We start from the raw sequence: 27,911 nt of genomic DNA, 5'->3' as shown, positions 1-27,911 counted from the left end.
TAAAAAATGATGACAGAAAAGACAGATCCCCTTCAATCTTAAAAGTCGTCAGTTTTGAAACAGGAAGTGTGTATGTACAGAAGTGGCACACACTCTGACCTGGCTGGAGCGCTGCTGATGCTGCGCTGCCTGGAGCTGCGAGCTGATCCCACCTGCTCCTGAGAGACGAGGGACCTGAGGAGAGAGAACGATCGTCTCAGCGCTTTGTTCTCTGAGTAAAGGCACACTTAACTTAAGCCTGTGTGTGTTTTTTACCTGGGAGAATATAGAGGCTATGGACGTGTTGAAGGACAGTTGACTGTTGGACAGACGCTGGACGAGCCCATGGGTGGAGCCTGAGTCCAGGATGGGCCCTGATTGGCTGGTGACCGGGGGGCGCTGGCTCTGAGGCTGCACTGAGCGACTGCGGTACTCTCTCCTAGCTGCAGAAACACGCAGACACATGAATACACATACACACACACACACACACACACACACACACACACACACACACACACACATAGAAATACATACTTTAATAATAGAGCTGAAAGAATTAGCTGATTGATCAATTAGTCCAGCCACAGCAAAATAATCTAAACTATTGATCATTTCAGTCCTTTTCACCCTCTTGAATCAGAGAGTTGGAGGGTGATTTTTATTGCCAATAAATCCAACTTAGACAAAGAATGCATCCTTTCAACTTTCAATCATTATGTAGTTTCACTTTAAAGATAAATAACAATTGAGATCAATTCAAAAAATACATTCAAAAGCTATGACGTCTGCTTATATTGTAGTGCCTGTTCATGTATCTGGACGGGGTGTGTGTGTGTGTGTGTGTGTGTGTGTGTACTTGTACTTGCTACATAGTAAGGAACAAAAAAAGTATTTTACTATCAGAGTGAGGTTATGGTTATGGTTATGGTTAGGCACTCCGTTGTGATGGTTAAGGTTAGGGTAAGGGGCTAGGGAATGCATTATGTCAATGAGTGTCCTCACAAAGATAGAAGTACAAGTATGTGTGTGTGTGTGTGTGTGTGTGTGTGTGTGTGTGTGTGTGTGTGTGTGTGTGTGTGTGTGTGTGTGTATTTACTCTGGTTCATATCAGTCCTGGTAGCACACTCAGACATTTTAAAATTCAGACTTGATTTTAAATTTTACAGCTTCAATTAGGTCCTTGTCACATTAAAAACTAATGTGGGGAATGGGGATTTTTCTCAAGGATATTCAGACCCATCTTTGTGTGTGTGTGTGCTGGTGTGTACCTGCGTTGTGGTGTCTGTGGCTGTGTGTCGTCCTGGCTCTGTGCTGGTAGAGGCTCAAGCTGTTGGATGTGACGGAGGACGGGCGGTTGTGGCTCAGTGAGGACGAACCACCGGCACCACAGTCCACATCCTCCATGTTCACACCGCTGTTACAGCTGGTCAGGTTGTCCTTACGAACCCTGCAGAACGCACACACACACACACACATACACACACACACACACACACACACATACACACACACACACACACTGATTTACTTATTCATATCCACATCAGTACAGAGGACACAAACTGGCAAAGGACCATAAAAAATTCAGCAAGCCTTGACTATTCCAGCTGGTTAACCACGCACACAAACTCACACTCAGAGAGAGAGTTGTTACGTAACTGTGCTAGCATATGTGACACACACTAGTGCGTGCCAGTCTTCCTCTTAAATTAGTTAAATGTGCTCCGGCTGAAGAGGCGCGGCCCGTCTCCTTGGCTCCTCGGCTACTTAGTGAAATTAAGACAACACCTTTAACTCAAGGCCGATGAAACAGGATTAACAATCTAATCTAATCTGAAAGGAAAACTCAGCCACTAAGGAGTTTAAGAGAGAGCCACACACACACAAACACACACACACATTCATATACATACCCCATTAGCTGACCTGAAAAGGTTAATGCAGAGCCTACACAATGAGCTATGCTGAAGGTAATGTGTAAAAGATGGATTGAGAAGGGAAAGAGAAGAAAGAGGGGGAGATGGATGTAGAGCCAGAGGAAGAGAGAGAAGGAGGGAAATGAGAAGCAACATTTGCAACCAAGGCAGAAATTCAAAGTAATTGGCTGCTCTCCCACTCTGCACTCCCACTGTCCCTCTACATGTATTTAAAACTACATCAAGTCGGCGGGGAAATCCACAGAGAAGCACTTACTCAGCAGGCAGCCCGAGCATTACACTGCGGTTTGCACCTTATCCAGAGTGATTTACACCAAATACCAACAAAAGAAAACATACAAAAAGATTGTTTTATCCGCTTGACGCTTCCTTTTATGAGATTTACTTATAAATGTGATTTTTGAGCTGTAGTCTGCTGTAGAAAAAGATGTGTTGGGGTTGCAGAAACCAAAGCTGTAAAACACTGTTAAATTCAACGATTTTCATTGTGCTGTAACAGACCTCATATGTAGGATAAGATACTGGTATTGTGCTGGAAAGTGCTGCACAATAAAAATCTAACACATGAAACCATTATTTGTCTGTCCTAATACATCTTGGCTGCACAAGACTGAGGACGTTCAAAGCAATAGTTCTCAGCTGGAATTGTAAGAAGACTCTTAGAAGACTCTCGGAGACTGATGGTTGCTCCAGGAACTGAACCTGTGACCTTTCAGTTACAGCCCTGTCTCTTTTTACCCGACAGACTGAACTGAAATAAAAGAAAAAGAGGGGGGGGGGTTGTTTTTCTACAGCATGTCTATCATGTGAAGAATGTTAATTGAAGAGCTCAGTCAAAAAGAAAGCAGTTGAGCCCGAGGAGGCCAAGAGGAAAAGACACTATTGAGTGAGATAGGATAGGATGAACTGACCGTAACCATTTAGTGCAGAGCCAGGAACGAATGGTCTCCAGACTTAGAGCCCCTCCCCCAATGCTGCGGAGCGTGCGGTGCGTTCCTGCGTACGATGTTGTCAGTGGTGACACGTACCTAAAAAAATCATAAAATAAATGCCAAACTATCAGATACATGAAAAGAGACGATAAAGAAGCTGAACGCCTCAATCAAAACAGTTTGAGATTCTTAAAAACCTGCATGCTGCAAGAGTGAAGGTGGCAACAACTCAGCGGTGTTTCTATGAACGCAAACTTTCATTCCTGAGCTCTGCGGTGCAAGCGTCACGCTCTGCCCATCTGGCACTGAAAATGTGGCGGCATAGCTGTGAATGACACATACATGGGATATCCCAGTGGCTGGTCGCAGGACGAGTTGACCATGTTCCTCAGAGCTTGCTTTGAGTTCTGGATGCTGCCGCGTTCTGGGTTTCGGTTCCGTAGAAACACCAGCTCCTGCTGCTGGCCCGCCCACAGACCTCGCACACACTCCTTATTGATCTGCAGAGAGAGATGAGATAGCACAGGAGCTCACAGAGGAAGGATCCAGAGAACACGGTGGTAAATTACTTTCAGTTTTATTATGCTGCACTGGCATAAAACATAATTGCGACGGTATTACCTGATCTCTGACGCTGCTTATGATACCATGAAAATCCCAATTCTATGAAAACTAAATTAAATTGAAGCGGTGATACACTGTATACCCTGAAACTCAGCAGAACAATTTTGACATCTGCATACTGAAAGAGTGATAATAGGGGGAAACAGCTCACCTAGCTCTGTCTAGCACCTCGAAATCTCACTAAGTAACATGATGTATCTTGTTTGTTTAATAAAAATGTGTAAAAATAACAAGTTGTGGTTTAGTGTGACTTAGAGGTGGATTTTGTTTCTGTACCCAGGCTAGCTGTTTCCAGTCTTAATGCTAACCTAAGTTATCTGGCTGCTGGCAGTGTGGGTATCACAGTGCTATTGACCATCTCATCTCATCTCATCTGACTCTGGGTGAGAAAGCAAATAAGTGTATTTCCTAAAATGTTGAACTCTTCCTTTAACATTATCCCATAATGATGAACAGTTGAAACTTTAAGTTCTGAGAGTCAAGCGGGAATGTTGAGCACCTAATGTGACCGCAGAGTCAAAATACTAATAAAAACTTTAACCTTCACATTAACCAGGGAGGATCCGAGGAAAAGTTGTCCTTCATTCTTTATGGCAGATTAAGTCCTAAATGTAGTGAACAAACTGAGGTAGTAAGGTCACATCATCAGGGATGATCGAAGGCCCATTTGCGGTGCAGTTAGTGGCATAAAATGATGCATTCGGCCTTGCTCAAGCTTCCAAGTGTGAGTCATATGTTTCTGACTAGTGATGTACTCACCATTCGTGCTGTGTTGAAGAATTTTATGTATAGATACATGTGTATTAACTTACGCAAAAAAAGTCACAAATCACAAAGGTCTTAACTGAAACTACCTTCAGTACTCCTCTTTTTTCTGGAAACATTGGAACAAATGTCTGTATGTGCTATAATCGCTGTGGGATTTTAAATTGCAGTGATTTTATCTTTTGTGTTATTGTCCTGCATGTCATCATTGTTGTTATACTGATATGGACCTATGTGTCTGAAATAAAGTTACTACTACTACATTCAGTTCTTGTCCTGCAGCTCAGCCACTGTTCAGACCTACTATCTTGTATCCAGATATATTCAGCTGCAGTTCACACTTGGCATCAGAGAGCACCTGAGCCGGGTATCAGGTGATCCTCATCACTTTTCTGTTCGGATTTGATTCAGTAATGATAACGTACACATTTTAGCTCAGCCATACAGACAGAAACGTGATTGCTGTGGTTGTTTGGTAGCAAACCTTTAGGATGAACTTCAAAACCTGCATCTCTGACCCTGACTCTCTGCTACAGCTGCAACCTGGAAACTAAAATACCTCTCCCACACACTAACGCCCCCCGTTTCCACCGACAACCTTTTACCTTTATGACCTTGAAGCTGAGGTGGCGTTTGTACAGCATGATGATCTTATACTCGTCCGTGCCGTCATCGATCATGTGCCTCAATGTGAGCAGTGTGTCACGGCTCGATAGCACTGCCTTACGCCAAGCGGGGTCACTCTCGTGGCAGATGACCAGGCTGCTGCGGTAGTTTGTGATGGCTTCGTACAAGATAGATGCCTCCTCGGTCTCCTCCAGACAGGTGAAGTGATCCTGAAAGGGCAGGAAAGGCATGATGGAGCACTATAGGATGTAATCAGATTTTAGGGAGACGTCTACTCTTGGGAGGAGAAATGATCAAAGTGAAGGTGCTATTAGAAACTTATGTTCAGCAAAGTATAAGTAGTCCAAACTTTTTAAAAATTTTTATTAACATTTTAATGTTTCTGAGCAAGAGAGGAAAAGTCAACACAATAAGCAGAGGTAGACGGGAGGCAGGTTTACAGTCCCTAAGTTATTGCATGAAGATACAGCAGCAGCCATTTAAAAGCACAGTACGCTTTACCTGATGCAGCTTGAGGCTCATTCTGACGGCAGGAGCCACCACCTTCTGCAGGAGGTCCAGGTCAGCGAAAACCCACTCGTCTTTCGTAGCGATGCGGAAGTCGCCTTTAAACAGGGTGTTGAATCCGTACAGGAATGATTCCAGACTTTGTGGCGGGAGGAAGGAGAGAGAGAGAGAGAGAGAGAGAGAGTTTATGAAACTATGAAGTATTTTTAGACAAAAAGTCATTTGAGTGCAGTGACAGTAATCTGTCTGACTGATGTGGATGTTTGAAGATTTAGATGTTGACGCCACCTTCTGGTATATAAGTGTAGCTGCAGGTAAATATCAACAACAGTAATACTGTATCTCAGATTAAACTAATCCTGTTTTTACATCACCAATTTTTCAGCACTTTTGCATCCAGTAAAGTTGCACAATTATATGTACTTTTCATATTTTATAAATAACATGTAACAGACATCCAGAGTATTTCTGAATGCAGGAAAAACACACTCTATGCTGAATTCAATTTCACTGTACTTTTAGATTCATTAACTGTATCACGTTTTCAGTGTTATATTGATATTTTCCTGGTAATTATATGGATGGTTTTGAAAATTCATATTTAATTTATAAGTTAACCCAAAAACTTTTTGAAGCCTGTGTACAATATCTACGTAGGCTGAATTTGTTTCCTGAAAAAGAAAAACTTCTGTCATGAATAGAAATCACTGCCTAAAAACAAAAATGACACAAATTCCACTTCATAAATGAATAAAAAAACACTTGCAGAGACACTACCTTCAATAAAAATGCTGCTGTGAGTAAAATCCTGTTGAAAGAATCTCTATGACCTTCCCACACTGATCAATTCATAGAGTCACAGGTCATTTTCTAAGGTTTACTAAGGTTTACCTGTTGGACATGTTGTGTGACGCTGTGCCGAGGGATCTCCTCCCCAGGACAGACAGAGCGTAGCACAGAGTAACCAGAGGAGAGTCTTCATCACTCTCCACAGGCTGGACACAAATACAAAGACACACAAGACAAACATGAAGATACTGGTGTATGGGCCGAAGATATGAGATATGAGATCCCCTCATGATGCATTTAAAGTGATAAAATGTTGCTTTCTTCTTCATATGAGAAAAGGGTTACAGGAGTTGTGTGACAATGTGCAGCTTTTGCTTTTCTTTTGCTCATTTCCCATTACAGAATAAATGAAAATAGCAGAGCAGAATTTCTATGATCGACTAAACATTTAAGACTATCAGAAATTCACTGGTTCCAGCGTCTAAAATGAGTGAATATTTGCTGATTCTCTTTGCCTGACTTTACAGGTTGTTGTTGGATAAACAAATAAAGCAAACGGAAGACATCACTGATGAGCATTTTCCTGACATTTTAAAGACAAAATGATGAAGCAAGGAAAAAGAGAAGATTAATCACTGATGAAAACATTCGCAGTAGCAGCCGTTACAAACAGCAGTAGAAAATCACTCGGCTGCTCTAACCCATAATGAAGTCTGACAGAATAATCTTTAAGTGATGTACCGTCTCCATCTTCCCAGCACAGTACTGGATCCACTCCAGGTAGACGTTGCAGAAGCTGGCTCGCGTCACTCCCTGCAGGCAGTGCACGTAGTCTTCATCAATCTTCACACTAAAGACCTGAGGGTCGCGCTCAATGTGGTGCCACTTGGTGTAGGACTGCAGTGCCTCCTGGATGGCGGCATCCTTGAGCCAGGTGGACAGTTTGGGGGAGTGGACCAAGTAGTAGATAATACTCTGTGTGGAGAAGGGGAGGAAGACGGAGAGGGGGGAAGAGGAAGACAGAGGGGCACATTGTAGGGTGTGAAGGGGGAGTGTCAGACAAAAGGAAAATGCTAAACACAAGGGAAGCAAAAGAGAAGGAACCGTGCACTACATGGCTCCTGACATCTGGGCTCACTACTGGTAATTATGATTAATGCAGAAGATATTGGTTTATCTGCCAATTAAAATCTTTAACCTTTAGGCAGGCAAATCTTTAAGAGCCTCTTTAAACAAGTGGAATTTTCCGTTTTCTGTCCGCCACTGGAGAGAGGCAAACCAGAAGAAACCAAAGAAACGACAGGGATGGTAATGAGTCCAGGTTTGTCTGGTTTCTCTGGAGTGCTTGAAAACACATCCTGGCATCTACAGCCATGCTGGCAGCTCTGTAATGGTGCCACCTACATTGCCATCCAGCTATGCTATGATGCTAGCACAGACAAAAAAAACAGACATAATTTAAAGGTCTTCTACAGAATTTGCATGAACAGTTAGACAAATTCCCACCTTCAAATCATCTTCAAATCAAACTATTTCTGGGTGCTCTAGTCCTATCTTTTATTTTTTTATCTAGGCTGAAAAATGTGGTGAATTTTTACTTCTTCCCAGGTGTAGCTGATTGTTGATTCACTGTATTAATATTTATTCATGTATTAATAATTTGTGTTTACTGCTGTTCTACCGACAAGTATCCAGCTTGTTGAACGTAGAAGGGCTCAGCAATATGGGAAAATGTCAAAACTGACACAAAAATATCAATATAATTTTTTTCTATCTTCAGTATCTTGAAGTATTTGATTTTTAGTGCTAAAAAAAAATCAAAATAGAAGGTGACTTAAAAGATAGAGACAAAAAAAAAGATTTTTAGTGTTAATTTCCACTGAATGTCTATCAAGATTCATGGAGTAAAAAAAATCTGAGATAGTATAATTTCAAAAATAGACAAATTCTAAATATCAATATGTTTTCTCATCCATAGTGAGCTGGGAATATGCTAATATGCACGTAGTTCTGTAACTCTTCTCTCCTGAGTGTTTCAGTTTGAAGTGGAACGCACCTTCAGGTAGTAGGTGATGAGCAGCTTTCGCAGGTCGTACACCTGCAGCATGGTGGCGGCATTGTTCTCACTGATGCTGTAACCCTCCAGCAGGTACTTGGTGGCCATCACCTCCCAGGCCAGCCAGCGCAGGTTGAAGGCAGCGTTGCATGACAGCATGTGAGGCAAGTGGCCCGGCTCGCAGCAGCAGCACGCGTCGTCTTCCTCCACGCCCTCTGTGATGGCCTCCACCTCCCGCTGCTGGCAGTATGTACCTGAGGATGGATGAGAGATGGAGGTAAGCAGGGAGACGCCTTGTTATTTTACCATCCATCGGACAGAGCTAGGGATAGTCAGACTGTACCTCTGAACTCCAGGCCCCTCAGCTGGAAAGTGACCAGCCCGTTGCCGATCTCGATCAGGTGGACCAGGGCGTTGAGGTAGTCAGAAGCCAGAATGAAACAGTCTCCGGCACTGTAGTTGCCCCATCGGCCCAGCATGAGGTCGCCACAGAGTGAATGCTGCAGCGAGCGAGTCAGGTACTCGTAAAAGATGGAATTTAGGTTGTTATCATCACACCCTGCAAGAGAGGGGCAAAGATGAATGGACTTGTATCAATAAACAAATGAAAAGATCAGGGGAAAAAAGTAGATAAAGTTTGGTTGCCTCCTTCCTATACTGATTCTAAACTACACAAAGGTGATTTACACCTTATGCGCTGATTGGATATGAAAAAAAAAACTTTACTGACACAAAAGAATTTAAAAAACAGCCTATAACTGATGCACTCGTAAGAAAGAGCTCACCTGTCTCTTTATCCACTTGGGACACCAGTCTGCTGTTGGAGTTGTCAATACGCTTCGTGCTGCAAGGGACAGTAAAGATCATCATCACTGTTGAGCCTAAGAGGACAAAAGCTTCCAAACTGTTTCTCATGTAAAATAGGGTGTATAAAACACAACAAAAACGATTTTAAAACAACAATCCCCAAAACAGGCTGAGAGGAGCTGATACAGATAATATATATATCACTTTAAAATCCTCTCAGGACTACTTTACTACTGTTTCTCGGGAAGAAAGCACTGATGAAGAACAAGTCCTCTTATAGTGCATCTTCAGTTCCCTCTGAGGAACAAAAGATTACACACTGGTTGTAAATGAACACCCTGCAGCAATCAGAAATGCTTGAAACTGAATATTTTAAGACAAAGAACCTGAATGAAACGCGTGCAACACTTTTCTGTTGTCCACGCGCCGAGATCTGACTCCAGCAGAGATGAAGCTGTCAGTGGTTTTAATGTCACGAGTTTCAGTTCCAATGCTGTCAACGCAGTCTAAATATAATCACAGGCTGCCTCGTGTCAAATCTCTGCAGTGTGCACAACAAAGCTAGCAGAAGTATTTTTGGAGTGCTTTCAGCGAGCGGGAGCGCAAACGGTCTCTCACATCAATAAGTGAGAGGGAACAGAGGGGCTACGCTGTGAGACAGAGAGAGGAGGAGGAGGAGGAGGAGGAGGAGGAGGAGGGGATGTAACGTTTATCTGCTAATCCGCCTAGCTCAGCTCAAAAAAGATGAGATTGATTCGAGATGGAGTCAATAAAAAAAAAAAAAAACAGACAGATACAAATACATATGCACAGCGGGAACACATTAGAGGCAGTGCTGGCACGTGTCACCTGGTCACAGGGATCAGCAATGTCCTTGTGTTAAATATTGATTTTGATGACAATTTTCATATCTATCTGTTTGGTAAAGACTGAGCAGGAGGCGACAGCAAAATAAAAGGATAAGGCTGATGATATTCTGTATTTTTGTTATTGCTGACAAATCCAATGAAAAGACCAAAACCAACAATGTGTTGGTCCATCTCTCGATATTTTACCATCTCTGTGGTCTCAGCCCCAAGCCCACTGGTTCCTACTGGGGATGTTAAGCTTTAAAAACGGGACACAAATATAAAACTTCATTTTAAAAATGCTTAAATAAGTTTCGAAAAAAGGCAGGAACTGTAGTGTATATCAGTAAATGTTACTAAAACAAGAGGAAGCACTGGACAACGCACAATTTTCAGTGTAGTGTATGAGGAACATGTTGATGTGTTTAATCGTTTTTGGACAAAACAGGAGGACTGTGCACAGAAAATAAGACCTAACAAGCTGACTAAGACTTTTTAATCAGTATGATTAAGTCATTGTTGGCTTCAGTATTTTCACAGGATTTGTTAACAGTTTGTCCTGTTCTTTAACATTTCTTCAATCTAAACTCACAATGTGAGCCAAAAACGTTCAGTGGCACCTCCAGGCCTTACTTGTAGTTTCGCTCCCAGAACTTGATGGGCCGTGGATAGGAAGAAATGAATATGGCGCTGCCCAGGAAGGGAGCCAGCGGGGTGTAGAAGACGGTGGTGAGCAGCGTCTGGAGCAGCAGCATGGCTGAGTCTGGACACACACCAGTGAAGGAAAGAAAAGCAGGTACCGATGCACTTCCACACACACACACACACACACACATAGAGGTCTAAGAGAAAGGATACGAGGCACTGCAAACGGCTGAGCAAAGGCGTGGAAAGCGCTGCCCCAGGCGATCTGCCAGGGAGCAATGTAAACCAGGATGAAATGGAGCTTCAGCAACAGCTCACGCATCTGGACCGAAACACACAGTCAGCGTCAGAGCCCTGGGAAAAGAGCTCAGCACAATACTGAGAGGGATACTGAAACATTTGATGCTAGAGTCTGTTATTTAACTCACACAACTTTTGTCACACAGGAAAATAAAGTGATATCTATTACATTCCTCCTGTAGATGATAGTAAACCCTGTGTGGTCAACTGCCAGCGTATCAAATTCATTTATTCCACTATACATGTAAGTGCTGCATATACAACAGAACACAAAATATTTCATGTTTTCCTGCAGTAACAACACACACATTCAAACAACGCAAATCCAGCTTTAACACTGCTGTTTGTTAAAAATGTGCAGTCTCAAGCCAGAGCTGAGAAAACCTTGGGGTAACTGTGTGTTTCTAGACAAGCATCTGCTGGATCTTTGAGGGTAATCTTCCTCTCACCTTGTGGAAGATGATAGACATGATGAAGAAGTCCAGCAGGAAGCTCTCTGAGGCGCGCGGGCAGTCGAAGTGGAAAAAGACGAGCGTGAAGAGCAGAGTGAGGAACTGGAAGCTGGGGTCGCAGAAGGATGAGCGCAGGAGTTTCAGTCCAGCGACTGTCGTCAGGAGAACATCACAGCTGGAGGCGGCACAGGCAGGAGTTCAAACAGCAGATTCAACAGCTGGTTCACCACACACACACACACACACGCACACACACACACACACACACTCTCTCTCTCTCTCTGATGCTGCGTGTTTGTGGCTGTATGTGTCCACTCACTGGATTCCCAGCTTCTTGCGGTGGCTGAGGGCGAAGCCATCGTTAGTGAGCGCGCTCAGAATGATGGCAGGGTACACCACGTACTTCTCGAAGCACAGGAGCCCCACGTACAGTCGCTCAAACCACATCAGCACAGCATCCTCTGATACACAAGCAAGAACAAAGAAATTACACAAGCAGATCGGAATCACAGCTTTCTAGAGCACAGAGAGATATTTCTCGGATTTGTCCTCACTGTGTGTGTTTGGTAAGAAAAATCCTGCCAGTTTGTCATAATCATAAGACTCATCTTATTTATCTCAGCCAAGGTGAGTATCCCGAAAAAAAACTTGAAATGTGATGGACTTGCAATAGCAACTAATACATCTTAATAACCTAACGGGTATTATAAAATCTTAATTTTCATAAACGGAATTCAGTATTCTTTAACAAGACTAAGAGAGTGCAGCCATGCTAGCGGCTCTATGGAGCTGTACATAGGCACAGCAGTGCTAACATCAGCAGGCTAACATGCTCACAATGACAATGGCAACATCCTGATGTTTAGCAGGTGAAATGTTCAGATCTGGTAATTAGCACTAAAGACAAAGTACAGCTGAGGCTCATGGGAATATCTTTGGTTTTGCAGGTAACAAACCAGAGTATTGGGAAAAAAATGACATTTTGACTTGATGGCACTGGCAAGTCAAAGGATTATCAGTGTTTTTATGACTCACCCTGAGGAGGGTGTGCAACACATTCCACGGTCATCCAGCCAATGGTTGTCGAGACATTACACAAAAAGTCAGGAGGTTGCCAAAGTGACTAGGATTCATCATCTGGGGACCATGAATGTCTGTACAAAATGCCAATCCATTTAGTGGATGTCAAATTATTTCACTAGACAAGTGAGAACTTTGACCTGCCGGTGGAGCTACAGGAAAATCCACATGGTCACCAAAGTCTGAGGGATTCATTCTTCGAGTGCTGTGGATATTGTCACCAAATTTCATGACAATCCATCTACTAGTTATTGAGATCTTTCCTCTCTGGACCAGGGGAGTGACTGGCTGACACTACCATCCCTGCTAACATGTCTACAAATCAAGGCCACCAACATCAAATCAGCATTACTGTCTATCACTATGGGGATTTCTACTGAATGCAGATATGGAGCCAGATACAAATTAAATGAAACATTTTCTATCATCCACAAATTTAGACAATGGTGTGCTCTCTCTTTGCTTGTTGATCTGGGGGTAAATAAGTAAATAATTAAGAGGCAACTCCAGACTATATACAGTAGTTATGCTGACCTCTGGGTTCAAACTGGTGGTACTCCTTGGTCTTGAGGACTGGGTGGGAGATCCACAACCAAGGGTGGTGCTTCCTCAGCTGGGGGATCAGGTAGTGGGTGACGAACCCCACTGTCCCCGCCAGAGCGTACAGCACGATGGTCACAAAGGGCTGGTTACAAATGGTGTATAATGAAAGAAACACAATGACAAAAAATAAGTTATTAAAAATTCAGTGTTAAATTAAAGATTCCGAGTGAAAGGCAGTGTATAAAAAGTGAGGATCTCACCTTGAGAGACAGGAACACAGTGCTCGCAGTTATAGCGAAGGTTAGGATGTAGGCAACAGAGCACACGACCACATCCGACAGTAGAATCTCCTTCTGTGGATCACAAGAGGGAGGGAGAGCTGCAATAATTAATAATCCACCCTGAACGAAGACGTGTTTGTTTGTCAGACTCATTTAGGTGAGTGATTACTTCTAATTGTTCTGAGACTTTAATTTTTGCAGATCAAAGACACAGAATCTTGAGAAGAGTTAACAGCTTCACAATCCCCATTAATACTGTAAAAGGCGGTGGGGGGGGGGCTTGTTTCCTCTGATGCATAATTCCCTGTAATCGCACACAGTGATCGACAGCAAACACTCTCGCTCGCAACACTGAGTTTAAGGCAGCCCTCTCACATAGAGCACGCATGAATTCCACAACCCAGGTGCACAACATTAATGAGTTTTGATTTTCTAGTGATAATTATTGTGAGGCTACTGCAATTCAAAACAATACAAACTGTTCCCCAGATGCTAAATCATCCAAATGGCTGAGAAGGACCTGGACTCTTCATCTTCCACTATCAACATTACTGATGAAACAAAACTGTGTTACATCAGTTTATGTCTATATTAATCCTTAGTTACCATCGAGGTCTGCAGTTTCTCAGGCAGTGGGTCTTTAATGTCTGTAGCTTCCTCCTCCTCTTCCTCACTCTCCACTAAGGCAGGCATTATCTTTGCCTTGATCAGAGATCTGTAATTAAAAACAGTTACACATGAAGGATGGAGCATTAAGACGGAAAGGATCTTATGTGTTGAATGAAGCAAGTTTTTTTTTTGATACAAATCCTAAAGTGACTGAAAGCAGAAAACAATTGAAAAGATTTAAATTGTAACAAAAACACTCGAAATTTGGTTTTCATGTGTGAAATCATTTCTCATGATTTATGGAACAAATTCACATCTGAATGTTTTGTAGCTGGACATTGTTTTTATTCAGCTTTTAACAGTTTGAATAAAAGTACTTGTGGAAAAGAGAAAAAAATGTTTTTTCACTTTCTGTTTCTCAGCTTGTACGGAAACTACTCAACAAATAATCAGTCAGCACATTAGCCATCGGCCTTCATTTCCTCATGTCGGTGACTTTGGCTCTCTAATGTTTCATTTAGTTTAAAACTATTACATTGCATTAAGGGGATGGTAGTCAGGCCCAATGTGTGCATGCAAACATCACACACACAAACACACAGATACTCACAGTAGGACAGAAGGGTCACTGCTCTGTCGGCTGAGGTGGTAGGAGAAGACCACCAAAAGGCCACAGAAACCAGAGAACAGTGCTGGGGTGTGCTGCTCGTCCCACGGCTCCTGTAACCACACACACACACACACACACACACACACACACAGATATACCTGTGTGAATCATGCCATCATGTACCTTTTAAAACTACTTCTTTTAGATCTTCACGGTTTAAAAGCTTCTTCCTCCACCAGTTACAATCCTGTAGTCACTTTTGAAGGATGACTTGCAGCACTTTGTATTTTGCTGCAGCTCTGCTTATTTCCATCAGTGAAACTCCCTGGCTGCACGCTATTTATAACTGCCTGTCTTCTTCTATTCCTGTAACCAGGAGGATGACCATGAACACAAACTGAGTACAAAAAGAAAAAAAAGGAGAAGAGGCCTTAACTTTTTTTTGTTTGTTAGTTTCTACCTTGAGAGCTCCGAAGCAGAAGCCGTACAGCAGAGACAGAGCGATCAGACTGCGTAGGATGCTGTAGACTGCAGAGATGAGACTCGTAGCAGCTGAGACACACAAATTAGAGTGAGGATGAAAAATACATGCAGACGAATTAAACAATGAGAAACAAAATAGTCTTATGGTTTTTTCACTAAGATTCATCTTTACTTAAAGGCCCTGATAACTTCTCAGGTAGCGTTTTGCAATGAGTAAAAACCATAATGTGATGACAGTTGGTCGGTTGTGTAGTCAGTGTCAATCAATCTGCTTACTTGAATATTTGAGTGTTAAATTCTTACTGAATAATACCTTACTGAATAATACCTAAAGATATATATATATACATATATATATATATATATATATATATATATATATAATTTTTTTATTTATTTTTTATTTTTAATGGTTTTTTATTTGTAGCCATGAATATTTAATGACAAGACAAAAGGTTTTCAGGGGCTTTAAACACTGAATACATACTACACAGATTAAACACACAGGCATCAAACCAGAGCAACAAGTTCACCAATGCACACAGTGAAAACAGAAGATTAAAATTAACATTCATCTGGGATCTGGATTAAAGAACAAGACTAGAAACAGTTTAACCAACCTGTGCCTCCAAAGAAATGCATGTCAATCTGCTCCAGCAGGTAAATGGTGAAGGTGTTGATCTGAGGGAAAAGGCCCACCAGGAAGGTGATTGGGAAGCAGTAGGTAAAACCTGTTTAATGCATAAGACAAAAGACATTTCTGTCAAGGACAAGAAAATAAATAATATACAGTAACATATAACAGCCTGAAACAAAGCTCTTCTGTGTATTTATCCCTACCCACTAACAGGTCTCGTAAGAAGTGCAACGCGTCATGGCAGACGATGGTGACCCCGTACAGGGTGGAGACGGGCAGGTCCTTCCGCCTCAGCAGCTGCTCCAGCAGCCAGATCAGAGCACAGAAAATACAGAAGTAGGCCGCTCGGCTGTAGGCCACCAGCTGGTTGTGACCCTGGGGAGACGCAGAAGTGAACGGACGCAGGTTAGGATGTTAGGAGGTTCAGCCTGCTTTCCAACACAGTGCTATAACAGCTGCAGCAACATAGTGCTATGAACACTGCTGCAAATTAGGGTCATATTAGGTTGAATTGCCATGTGTCCTGCACAGCAACATGACACAACTAAGAGACACAACTCAGAAAGGGTCAGATCCTCTGTTGCCACACTTATGGTGCATCAGTCAAAACACAGCAAAATTATTAATATGAAAAGGGAACTGTTTGGAAATTCATGACCTCATGTGCCAAAAACTGACAACCTGCATCACTGAAGAGGAACATGAATCACAAGTTGAAACTAACAAACAGCAATGTAATGGGTGTTAAGTTTCCCAAATTTTGGTAATTATCATACAACCTCACATGTTTTTTTTTTCCTCTGAGATTCAGGAACAAAGTGACATGAAACTCACATGTGTTGGTGAAGCTGCATCTGGTTGAACACTCTGGAAAACAAAACCACAGAAGCCAGTGTTGAATCACCGTTACTGGCAGAAAACCGAAAACAATTCTTATAATTCAAAGAATCTGACAAAGGGGGAATGGGTAGCATCAACTACCTTCCACAGAGATGTTTTTTTACCTTCAGTAAGGAATACTGGCAGCTGGCGATGACCAGGCAAAACTGAAAGACCCAGAAATCTTTGAAGCAGCCGTGGTTGAGAAGCACAAAACCGAGGAAGGAAACCAGGAAGGCCATGAAGACTGCAACTAAATTCTCCAGAATATCCTGGTTTCTATACGAAAAGGCAAAAACTGGTTACAGTAGTGCAATCAGTGGCTTGTTAGGCAAACAGTATCATCTCGCTCATGAAGAGAATCATTTCTGCACAGAACTGATGCTCATTTGCTGCTGTATTTGAATGGAAAAATAGACATTAAGCTATTGGTGGTTAAATTGAAAAGATATTACACTGATCAACCCGGAATAAAAAATACACATATATTGACTTCAGTGGCCTAAAATGAAGTGATACTGATGGAATGGATGGGGCTATAAGAGACAGGACAGCAGACATCTAGCGAGCGGCATCCATGTGGATGAAATCAGCTTGAAGGACACAGGAGAAAAAGATGTATGGTGTAAAATCTTTCACAGTGGAAACACAAGTTAGATTTTCTAGATAACCTCTGACAGTGGAGGGGGTTTTGTGTATTACCTGTCCAAAAGAGCAAGCAGGGTGAGTCGGTCATATAAAATGTTGATCCACTTCCCAGGAAACAGTTCAAGTTTGTAATAAATCTTCCTGGTCGGCTTTTCCTGAGTGGAAGTCTCTGATGATTCATCCAAAGAGTCCTCCTCCTGCACACAAACACAAATAATTTATACCCACATTAATTCAGCAGCAGTGATACAGGAGAGAGAAAGAGTCTGATGTTTCATATCTACATGATTTTCCATGTGCAATAACTCAAAACACAGTCAGGGTCATAATAGGTACACAGAGTAACATCTTTCTCACGCTGTACAACACAAGTCCACACACACACACACACACACACACACACACACACACACACACACACACACAACCCCAAAGTGGTGCATTAATGATTCAGCAGCGAGTCTGTGTTGCTTCAGCCTCAACAACTGATCCAGGCACATTATGTCACTGCTGCTGGTCTGCATCCAGCCCTGAAGTCGACCCAGTCAGGACCGATCTTATTGCTACTGTTTCAAGCTGCAGCAGTGACTCAAGTGAGTGACTCACAGTTTGACAAAGAGAAAACACTCATCGTATCACATCATTTACGTCACCTTATGGGGACTTCAAACTTCAGATTTATTTGTAAATTCATCTGTTTATTTTTCTTTTAAGACTGTATTGCTGATTTTTTTTATTTACATATTAACTAATAATTTTAATATTTGATGTATTTATTGATTGCTTGCTGACTGGCAATTGTTTTATCTTGTTATTTATTAATAATTTTGGATGGAGGGATGAATTCCTGAATTTGTTATGTCTTATATTACTCTTGGTTTTAACTTTTTAGTGAAAGGTATCCTGTGGAGTTTTTTGTCACAGTTATGTTTACATTCACCAAAACACATTGTGTGTATCACGGAGGCCTAACAAACCTTTTTTTTTTTTTTTTTTTTTGGCAGAACCTGAAAGCTACGATACTTTGTTTACATCCATGTTTGCTTGCTAGCAGTCTTCTTGTTCATTCTCTTCATTGGAACATTGCAACATTTTCCGGCATGTTATCTCCACCAGCTGATGATTCGTAATAACAATAATAGCAAACAAAAGTGTCAAAAACATAGTACTATTAGTGATCGAAACCCTGCAGGGTATCTTTAACATACTTCCATACATACTTCCATGCATATACTGTAACTGTCTTTAATCTTAGCAAATCTTGTGAAGTAAATAATGGATGCTATTGGTGTGAAGAACAAAATAGAAAAGTGAATGCAGATGGACACCTGGAAGATCTCCGGGTGCGTCCTTCGTGGCCGAAGCCTGTGTGCAGGGATGATGCGTCTCTGGAAAGGACAGTCAGCGTGACCTCCCACCAGGCCGTCCTGACACTCCGAGTTGGAGGAAGTCGACAGCAGGTCACTGGAGGCCCACACAAACACAAAGGCAACAGTTAATGTGTGGAATAAACCTGATTACCTGAGGTAAGATGAAGTTGAGGGAATGTCAAGAAACACAATGAAGCAATGGAAGAGAATGAAAAAAAAATGAGAAGAGGAAGAATTGAAAAGCAGAAGAAGAAGGCTTGATGCGGGTAAAGCAAGAGAACAGTACCACATGTTGCCGGTGATGAGCTCGGCTCCTAGTGGCAGGTTGAGGGCTCTCTCTGCATACAGCTTACGAGGCCTGTCTCCTGGTGAAGCAAACAGATAACATACAACTTCCTATTTGAATAAGTGATGTGCAACAACTAATGTGTGGGATTTATTTTTACATTTATTACAGACAGACGCCCGAGACTGGACTATGACTGAACAACTGAACAGCTGAATATCTTGGAGCCTTTCCAAAAATATGTCATTTAATCTGCCAGCTTTTTGAGCTGTTTCAAAAGAGAAGACATCAGCTGCTGGCAGTGCCTCCCACACGCACTGTATATTTGTGCAGATATTATCATACCAGCCCAGCACACTGACAAGGTGTATTTACAGCCCCTCATTGTTGCTTCTGACTATATGTGACTCATCTCAGTTTGTCTCCAGTGAAAAAAAAAGAACAAAAACAAAAAACATTACATTTCCAGGCACTAATGGGAATAGTACGTTAATACCTCAAACATATTCAAATGCTAATTCTGTTCAAGGGTAGCTGCTTACTGTGTACAGTATGGAAGGTGTAGGCCTCCTCTTTGTTGGTGGCCTCTGGTCTGCAGATGACCTGCAGCATGGAGCTCTCTGACTGAGAGGTTTGCGAGGGCAGGGAATCATAGTCTGGATCCTTCTCTCGATCTGTCTGTGGACTAAAGAGAGGAAACACAATCAAAATCGAAATGTTTGTGTAAGTAATGGAAATGTGTGTGTTTGTGTGCGTGAGTGAATTCAGCATCTTTTATTGATGCATGTAATTCTATAGGCGTATGTACCTGTCAGGAGAGACTATTGGGATGTGTGTGGGTGGTATAGCCTGTAGTGTGTCTGTAGGCAGGCTGGTGGGCGGTTTGGGTCTCTCTGGTTTGCTCTCCGTCTTGGTCTCTGTTACTGTCTCATCTGGTCTGGAAGTCGTACTCAGATTCTCTGCAAACAGATGGAAAAAATGAAAGTAGTTTTTTGGTTTGGTTGAGTAAACAAAAAAAAAAATGTGCAAATGCAGCTCATTGTTTTGGTTTTAATGCCCACAACTTCAGTGTTTTGGTTCAATCTCAATTCCCTTGAAAAAATTTTGACAAAAATTTCCTTCAGGAGTTGGTGTAGACCACAAACAGAAAAAACATTAATTTGTGTTTAAATAGTACCATAATCACCTTTTTATTTCATTAAAAGTCTGCAAGCCTGCAAGTGGTTTGCAACAGCTGATTAACTGAATGAGCAACCACCCAACATTAGTTTCATTAGAGCCTAGCAGGGCTAAAAACACTACAGTAATCTGAAGTCAAGATGTTATGTTGTTGAATTTAATACATTATGAGAACATATTAGTACTGTATAGCTATACTACAGCCATAATTAGCCACCATACACCCTGTCACCTGTGTGGGTGTGCAGGGCTTTTAAAACATGTCACTATAGGAACAAACCCTCTTTCTGTGATTCACCTTCTTCTGCAGCTCCCACTTCCTGTTTGTGTTCTGGCCCCTCCTCTTCCTGTGTGCTGGCCCCAACTCCTCTGGTGCTGAGGGACCCCAACAAGGAAACAAACTCCAAGAAGTTGGATTCATTGGGAATCTGGCCCTCCTTGGCTTCCAGATCTGACTTGGAACTGGTCATGGTGGTCTAACAGAGAGACAAATGTTTATATGTTTGTGTGGACAGATGGATGGAGATAACTGTAATAAAGATGCAGAAATAGAAACAGAGCTAAACTGCCAACATACTGTGTTGTGTGAGCGGTCTGAGAGCAGCACGGCATCTTTCCCACTGTCCATGCTCAGCCCACGGATGTGAGTCCTTCCACCAGGGCCGTAGCGGCCCAGAGCTGGCGGCAGACGCAGGAACCCTTGTGAATCCACGTTTGGTTCCAGAGGATCTGTGTCATCATGGTGGGAGTGGACATCAATACCTGACGAGCTGTTATCATTTGTCAGCTGTGGGCTCGGTGTTCTGTCAGTGGTCATCTGCAGGCCGAGATGTTCCTGGTCTGGATCTGGACACTCCAGTGTGGTCGACTCCGAGCTCGTTGTTTCTTTACAGAGGTGAAACTCGTCACTCGTTGTCTGTTGCTGTTTCGGGGTGGGGTCATCCTCTGAGGCAGCCCCTTCTTCACCCTCTTCCACCTCCTGCTTCTCCTCCTCAGGGGAGTCGAAGGTGATGACAGGAATCTTGATGTGACATTCTCCTGCATCCTTCTGAGCCTTGCATGACACACACAGAAATGTCACACACACTATCCCTTAAGTGTAACAACAACTCAGTGAGAACTGACCCACCACTGGATCATGCTGTGCAGCCAGACATCAATCAAACCCAGAGAAATGTATTTCAGATTGTAGTGGATATCACAAAGTTTCTAGAAATACCAAATATATCAGACTGAATTTTGGGTAAATGTGTTAAAATATGATGCACAAGACATTTAGAATATTTCTGTTTCTGATGGAATAAAGCAGCAACATTAAATCAATCTAAATGATTTTTACCTGTGCATTCTCCAGAATGCTCTGCTTGACGCTCTCCTCCAGCTGAGCAGCAGTCTGAGGGTCACAGCTCATGGTGATGATGATCTTGACTGTATCGCTGTCGTCCAGGTGAGTCGACGCAGGCCTCGGGCCGGAGTTGTCCACCAGAACCACTTCGATCTCATCAGAACAGTACGTCTCCTCCGGTGGCTCAGCCTGACAGACAACAGGGGGACGGGTTCCACCCATGATGAAGAGAATAATCAAATTGCAATGACAGATGAATTCCTTTTTAAGATACAGTCCCCTTTTTTGGAAGCATGAGAGATCAGTCACATGGATCCAGAACATCAAATTAAAACCTTGCAAAAATTAACTATTTACATCTGATTCTACATCTGAGAGGACCTACCTGGGCAGGAGTCTCTGGGGCGTCCATGAAATCATCCTGGCAGTCCTTGGGAGACTCCAGTGAGTTATTATTGGCATCTGAGGGCTCTTTTTGCCCCTCACTCTCCTCCTCGCTCTCATCTTCACTTCCCTTGGATGGAGGCAGACCTTCATCAGCTGTTTCCCTGTCTATAGTCTCTTTGTCTTCGTCTTTCTCCTCTATTCTGTCTGAGTCTTTCTCTGCGGTTCTTTCCTGCTCTGACTGCTCTCTGTCTGTCCCCGTCAAAGAGCTCTGATTGTCCATTCCTTCTTTCACAGCTCCAGTTTCAATTATCTCTGCATCCATTTTCCCACCAGCAGACCCAGGCCTCATCTCTTCTCTTTCAGCTCGGGATGGGGGCCTCTGCTGGGACTGCAGCAGGGGGGCGGATTGGTCGGGATTGGGACTGGAGAGGTCATCTGGAGAAGGCTCCGGGCTTGGGTGCAGCCCTCCCTCCGCAGGCTTCTCCTCTGCAGCACTCTCACCCTGTCCTGGAATAAAATGAAATGCAAATTCATTGTAGATTTAAAGTGTAATAATAATAAACCAGCTCTAATCCTAAAATTCCTGCCATGGAAATGTGATCTCTCATTTGGCTGCAGTGACAACACATAAAATTATTGTGTTCAGCATTATTTGCCAGTCACAGATAAATATCTTCCCATTGCAATAAAAGGAGCTGCTGAAGGCCGATCAATCCTGCTGCTATTAAAAACACATACCAACATTTTCTTACAATTCTGCAATCATTTGATGCAATGCACCACGGTGTTTACTGTAGATCCACTTTTTTGATCAGCTGACTTGGCTCCGACTAATCAGCAGTGCATTAGGTCATAAATTTACAGGAAGCAGTCAGCTGGTCTGTGTGGCTGGCGAAACTGGCTGGCCACTAGTTCTTTGCATGTCTGAGCACATTTACAACAATGATGTGTTTGCAGAAAAGGTAGTTGACCCACCTACATCAGTGCATTAGGGAAGAGGAACAGGACTGGATTCCGCTATGACTAATTCTGACAATACAGCACACAGAACATTGGTTCCCCAAAATCACACACAAGGCTTCAATAGCAACAATAGCAAGAGGTGGATTCATGATGCCCTGTGCCCCATGCCCCATGTTGTGCTGTCTCTCTACATCCTGTCTTCACTCTATAAGTGTATACTTTTTACTGAGACATATTGTCAGCGTCATTTTTAGCATTCCGCAGAATTACTAAGAAGTCATCTATTTAGAAACAAAAAAAAAATTCTACATGTATCATTCATTTCCCAGCCCCATGGAAACATTACAGCTACTTCCAGCTGTCAAACTGACTTCACTACGTCAATACAAGATTTAACTTTTATAGCAACATGTAATCCAGTGTTTGAAATACACATGGGGAGAAGAACTTTGTGCCCTCATTTCTGTTGACTCCATTAATCTAAAATAAAACCACGCAAAAACTGTCCAGATGTTTCTCCCACAAGTCAGTCGGAGGCCACTTAAAGCCATCGTATTTCCATGTGTTCCTAAAGTGCAGCCCTTCTGGTCTGGGAATGTTTTACACCTCTGTAATAATAAGATATGAGTGTCATAAAAAATATGAATGAAAGATATACAGGGACATTAGGCGGGTTAGGCTGACATCGAGGGTTTATCTAAGGCATTTTAAGCACTTTGTAATTGCTAAACTGAGCAAAAACTGAAACAAACAAACCCAGAGTGATTTTCACCTTCTGTAAACGATGAATCAATTATGCTTCTTCACCTTATTTCTATCTAACATGACAAGCTATGCTGACTTCCAAAGCTCAGTTGTTTCATAAGGAATATCATGAGAAAAATGAAGTTCTTTCATTATTTTAAGACAGAGCATGCGTTCTTGTTTGTAATTGTGAGCAACAGCATCTACAGATGGGTGACAGATTATAGGAAAAACCAACATGAGGTGTCTTTGTAGGATTTTGGTCCACCATGAGCTGCCGGAACAGAAATATAGTCCCTGCTTCAGTGTTTTGATGACGGTGGTAAAGAGTGCTGTGTAACACCTCTGTCAGTTGGGGATCGGCTTCACAAAGATACTTCAGACTGATCTGTAGTGTTTGCAGACTTAGATTAGCCTAGTGCAAACAGTTTCACACTGAAGTATCTTTGAACGTTGGATTTTCTTTTCTACTGGGGGTTAGCCATGAAAAAAGAATTCACTGCAAATTAGTCCTATTTAAGATTTGTGCAACGGGTGAATTTAGACATCTATCTGAAGTCTGACTATTGGTTAGATGTAAGCTATAGTCAAAGTCTATCTTTGTGACACCGGCCCCTGGTGACTCTGAAGGCCAAAGTTTATGATTCACATCATATTGACACTCAGCAGAGGTCAGTGACGCTTCGTGCCCTGTATTTGTTATGTTTCTCTGTTCATTTATTCAGGATTTTCCTTTAATAGTTACCCATCTGAATCTTACTCAAACCTAGAGAAAATTAGTATCACCTTCCAAGGTCTTCACCTCATCTGACTTTGAGCAGTCCTGTGCGGAGGAGAGTTGAGAAACACATGATTAAAATGAACAGCACCAATGCAACACAGTGTTTTCTGTACTGTATATTCATATTGGCAGGTGTCACTCACCACCCCAATCAGTCCCGGGTTGGTTTCAGTCTGTTTCACTGTCACCTGGATCACCGGACTGGGACGCTTACGAGCCAGCATCGTCATGGCAACACTGTCGGGGACCGTGCTGCTCTTCCTATTAGACAAAGACAAGAGACGATGGAGAAATTAGATGATGAAGAGAAAGAGATAGAAGGATGAGACGTCGCTGTGGAAATAGATACGTCAATACTCCACTTTGAGAGGAAATCATCCAACCTCCACTCTCAGTCGCTCATGTATGGGACACCAAAAGACACTGATTTACAGAGCTGAAGAAATGAAAAGAAACTCAGTCATATAGGGGTCAGGAAGCTATGCAGATCAAGTGTGTCAGAGCGGAGTGGCCGACACTGACCTCCCCTCATTAACTTGCTCATTCACCAAAGCTATACTGAGTCTTTGAGATAAAGTGGAAAGTTACCGTGTCCTACTCTGATACACTCGATCGTGATGGCAATCTGATCTGAAAGACGGAGAGGACTGAGAAAATAGACACATGCAGAGGAAGAAAAAGGAGACTAAATATGGTATAAAAAGAGGATGTCAAGCATGTTAAGACAGGTTATACTATACTTAGCATTAGTGGCATTATTCTGAAAGGAGGTCTCAAGCCTAAATGTACAATTTCATGTTAATAATTAACATGTATCATTAGAGATTTAGCCCTCTGGCCTAGATTTTGTAATGACTAACGTGGCAGGGGAGCAGCTTGAGGCACAAGGAGCAAAACTGCAAGTTTGTTGAATCTGAATATATTGCATATCTCTCTGAATGGCCTCTAATAGATCCATAAAGGTGAAACCACATCTGCAGTTTTGAGAAAGGAATTCTTCAGCTCCTTGCGATTGAGCCCACTGACTGAAGTTTAAAGCTTATAAGTGTGTGTGAGGGTTTACCTGATGCTGGCGGGCAGGCAGGAGTCCGAGGCATTACTTTTCTTCTCCTGGGCCTTGCTAAGATCAGACAGGCTGCTGTGGACCACCGCCTCGCCCTCATCGAACATCAGGTGCAGCCGGTAGTTGGCCAGCTTGATGAGGATGAAGAAGACGGTGATGGAGGTGCAGTAGATGCTCAAAGCCATGGTGGTAGGGGGCAGGGCCTGTGGAGAGGAGAGGAGAGGAGAGGATATGGTATCTCCAGAGTCTGGTGACTGCACCAGAGAAGTGTTTGTTTTGATGCTTCAAGCTGTAGCCTGTAGCCTGTTCCAGATGGAAGAGCACCACCTGTCCCTTCTTTACTTGTTGTATGTATGTGAAATTCAGCAAAAGGTAGAGCTTATTCAGTCACACAGCCTCACTGTTTGCCAAGTGTATTACAGGCTCTGTGAACCACAAGATCTCATTTGATTAATTGGTGGATTAATGAAGTTTAGTGATTCCCCAGGGGAGGAATGGCCCATAGCAAAGAACAGAAAGATTAAAGACAAAGCATCTGCATCATGCTGACACATGAGTCATACTGGTCTGGAGAGAGTTCCTGCTTTGTGGGATATGGACTCTTATTAATGTCTAGAGGTACGAATTCACCGTCTAAATTTATTGTCTGGTTGCGTTTGTGCTTATATTTGACTGCACCTCAGCTTCCGACCATCATTTATCTTGCGCTGCATGTTGCGTGCGACCTTCAGATAAAATGCTAACAAAACTGAAATTTGAAACATCTCTCCCAGAGAGCTTGTGTTGTTTTCACGGGGGAAGCAGAGGTTGTTTTCAAACACACTGACAGACAGCATTTTGGAATAACTTCAGCGGCAAAGCTCTTAAACATCTAGACTCTCACTCTTACAGCAGAATCTGTTACTTTGCCTTTCTAACCCTCATTCATGGATGGCTAATTTGGGATTACCTGAATCCAGTAGTTTATAAATTATAAAGCAGCGCATCAATGAGGGACACATTTTTGATCATTACAGGGAGCTAGATGTCTAGGGCCTGCAAATTAGCCCTGGTTTGTTGTATCAAAAATAGAGATTGAAGAGATGTGGGGAGCAATCACATCACATAATCATAATCCTCAACCAATCATATCTCCTTTCAGTTAGGTGCACTGATAAACCTACTGAGATACATACAATAACAGTGTAACATTGTAGGTGTGCATGATCAGATCACATCCAATACTGTGCATAGCAATTGTTGGCGAACAGCTAAGGTCAAGGTATTTGACCTATAGCTGCAACTCTTCCCTTTATACATGCCACCATCCTGCTGTATGATACAGTATAAAGTGAAGGGAACGCAAAGGTCACTGAGGATGTCCCTTAAAATTAGGAGTTTAATTTGATGTATCATTCAAGGGAGGTGGGACTATAAGAAAACAAGGCAGAAGTGCCTTTATCATTTTTGATCAACTGTCTCCCCACATATCTACTCTACAAGGTAAACGACTCGCACAAATCCCAGATGGAGTTCCCTCACTCAGGATATTATCATTGAGAGTAAGGCAGCCAGTGTTACATCTATTTCAAGGGCCATGACGTGAAGATATCAGTGAACTACAGTTTCACGCTTCCTGCCTCATCCAGGAGCAGCCATGCGTTCCGTCACCGCATGCAGGGATGCCACTGCGACAGTGGCGTTTTTACAGCTTCTCTTCCACAGCAGCGACCAGACAATGAAGGATGTTACGTTCTTGCATGTTTATGCAAATAATAATAAACGTCACCTATAGGCAGGTTACCGTGGGCACCTCACGCCTCCTTCACGGCCTTGAACGTCATGTTCCCTCATAAAAAAAAAAAAAAAAAAAAAAAAAAACTCACCAGATGGAGAGACAGGGGCAACATAAGGAGGAATATCCACAGATAGAGGTGGCAGGAGTTGTTGAATTTGTTCTGGTCCGGTTCGTGGTACCAGCCCCCGGTCAGAGATGCCCAGACTCCCTGACGCAGGGTCTGCACAACCTGGGAGCCCATCTCTCCTCCTCTCTCCTCCTCTCCGCTCAGGTTGGACGGACCGATGATGATGATGATGATGATGATGCTGCTGCTGCTGCTAGGCTACAATGAGATGATCTCCTCTAATGCATGCTACAGTCGCTACGCCTCCATGTTGGGGTGATAGCTACAGCACGTCTCCTGAGCATTGTCTTTCATAACCCATCGGTCTTCCTCGGTGCTGTCCTCTCGTCTGCCTTTTCCCATCCCGATGTCGATTCGTCCATTGCTGCTGCCGCCGTCATCATCTCGTCCTGTCCGTCTCTCTCCTTCTCCCTCTCCTCTCGGGCTGCTTGCACAGATGCGCTGCTCCGACCGCCTCCCCTCCTCTCCCACTCCATCCTTTCCTATTATGTGATCCAACCCAGTGTTTATCTTCGCACAAACGGTTTGCAGGGAAAATCAATCAATCCACTGTGCAAAATATGTATGTGTTTGATTATATTGAGACCTTCGTATAATGTTTATACAATACATTATGTATGTTTATGTATTTGTACATGCATATCTAGGCTGCAGGCTACTCAGTTTCCATGTATATAATATAGATATATAATACATTCTAAATAGGATAGGTACGGGTATTATATTATACTGTATTGTATTTTATTGTATAGTACTGTATTATATTATATTATATTATCACTAGTGTAGCTATGTTTATTAACTACAGACTAACATTTGCACATGCCACAGTTACTGCTAATTTTTTT

General features: G+C 42.6%; 1 protein-coding gene across 1 annotated transcript in view; it reads right to left on the bottom strand.

The window, feature by feature from the left end:
* Positions 1 to 27,531, bottom strand: part of pcnx2 (pecanex 2) — a 29,644-nt gene extending 2,113 nt beyond the window's left edge. The window contains exons 1-38 of the mRNA XM_071480210.1: positions 27,025 to 27,531; positions 25,160 to 25,362; positions 24,240 to 24,357; positions 24,102 to 24,138; positions 21,607 to 22,115; positions 21,216 to 21,410; positions 20,454 to 20,930; positions 20,175 to 20,352; positions 19,506 to 19,656; positions 19,240 to 19,382; positions 18,698 to 18,776; positions 18,370 to 18,505; positions 17,096 to 17,238; positions 16,519 to 16,672; positions 16,349 to 16,381; positions 15,718 to 15,889; positions 15,498 to 15,608; positions 14,855 to 14,946; positions 14,395 to 14,504; positions 13,782 to 13,890; positions 13,155 to 13,247; positions 12,886 to 13,036; positions 11,591 to 11,732; positions 11,269 to 11,446; positions 10,733 to 10,841; positions 10,508 to 10,637; positions 9,005 to 9,063; positions 8,563 to 8,778; positions 8,220 to 8,473; positions 6,905 to 7,138; positions 6,266 to 6,369; positions 5,369 to 5,513; positions 4,846 to 5,076; positions 3,194 to 3,351; positions 2,831 to 2,947; positions 1,251 to 1,429; positions 256 to 422; positions 100 to 174 (exon numbers count right to left, since the gene is read on the bottom strand). Of these exons, the coding sequence (XP_071336311.1) occupies positions 100 to 174; positions 256 to 422; positions 1,251 to 1,429; positions 2,831 to 2,947; positions 3,194 to 3,351; positions 4,846 to 5,076; positions 5,369 to 5,513; positions 6,266 to 6,369; positions 6,905 to 7,138; positions 8,220 to 8,473; positions 8,563 to 8,778; positions 9,005 to 9,063; positions 10,508 to 10,637; positions 10,733 to 10,841; positions 11,269 to 11,446; positions 11,591 to 11,732; positions 12,886 to 13,036; positions 13,155 to 13,247; positions 13,782 to 13,890; positions 14,395 to 14,504; positions 14,855 to 14,946; positions 15,498 to 15,608; positions 15,718 to 15,889; positions 16,349 to 16,381; positions 16,519 to 16,672; positions 17,096 to 17,238; positions 18,370 to 18,505; positions 18,698 to 18,776; positions 19,240 to 19,382; positions 19,506 to 19,656; positions 20,175 to 20,352; positions 20,454 to 20,930; positions 21,216 to 21,410; positions 21,607 to 22,115; positions 24,102 to 24,138; positions 24,240 to 24,357; positions 25,160 to 25,362; positions 27,025 to 27,177 (6,045 nt within the window). The 5' untranslated portion in view covers positions 27,178 to 27,531. The remainder of the gene's footprint in view (positions 1 to 99; positions 175 to 255; positions 423 to 1,250; positions 1,430 to 2,830; positions 2,948 to 3,193; positions 3,352 to 4,845; positions 5,077 to 5,368; positions 5,514 to 6,265; positions 6,370 to 6,904; positions 7,139 to 8,219; positions 8,474 to 8,562; positions 8,779 to 9,004; positions 9,064 to 10,507; positions 10,638 to 10,732; positions 10,842 to 11,268; positions 11,447 to 11,590; positions 11,733 to 12,885; positions 13,037 to 13,154; positions 13,248 to 13,781; positions 13,891 to 14,394; positions 14,505 to 14,854; positions 14,947 to 15,497; positions 15,609 to 15,717; positions 15,890 to 16,348; positions 16,382 to 16,518; positions 16,673 to 17,095; positions 17,239 to 18,369; positions 18,506 to 18,697; positions 18,777 to 19,239; positions 19,383 to 19,505; positions 19,657 to 20,174; positions 20,353 to 20,453; positions 20,931 to 21,215; positions 21,411 to 21,606; positions 22,116 to 24,101; positions 24,139 to 24,239; positions 24,358 to 25,159; positions 25,363 to 27,024) is intronic.
* Between the last annotated feature and the right edge of the window lie 380 nt (positions 27,532 to 27,911).

Source organism: Trachinotus anak, unplaced genomic scaffold (genome assembly GCF_046630095.1).
Source record: "Trachinotus anak isolate AG129_WGS33_773 ecotype Australia unplaced genomic scaffold, CSIRO_AGI_Tana_v1 ptg000007l, whole genome shotgun sequence".
Taxonomy (NCBI): domain Eukaryota; kingdom Metazoa; phylum Chordata; class Actinopteri; order Carangiformes; family Carangidae; genus Trachinotus; species Trachinotus anak.
The sequence above is the reverse complement of the archived record's forward strand: the minus strand, read 5'-3'. Positions and strand labels throughout refer to the sequence as shown.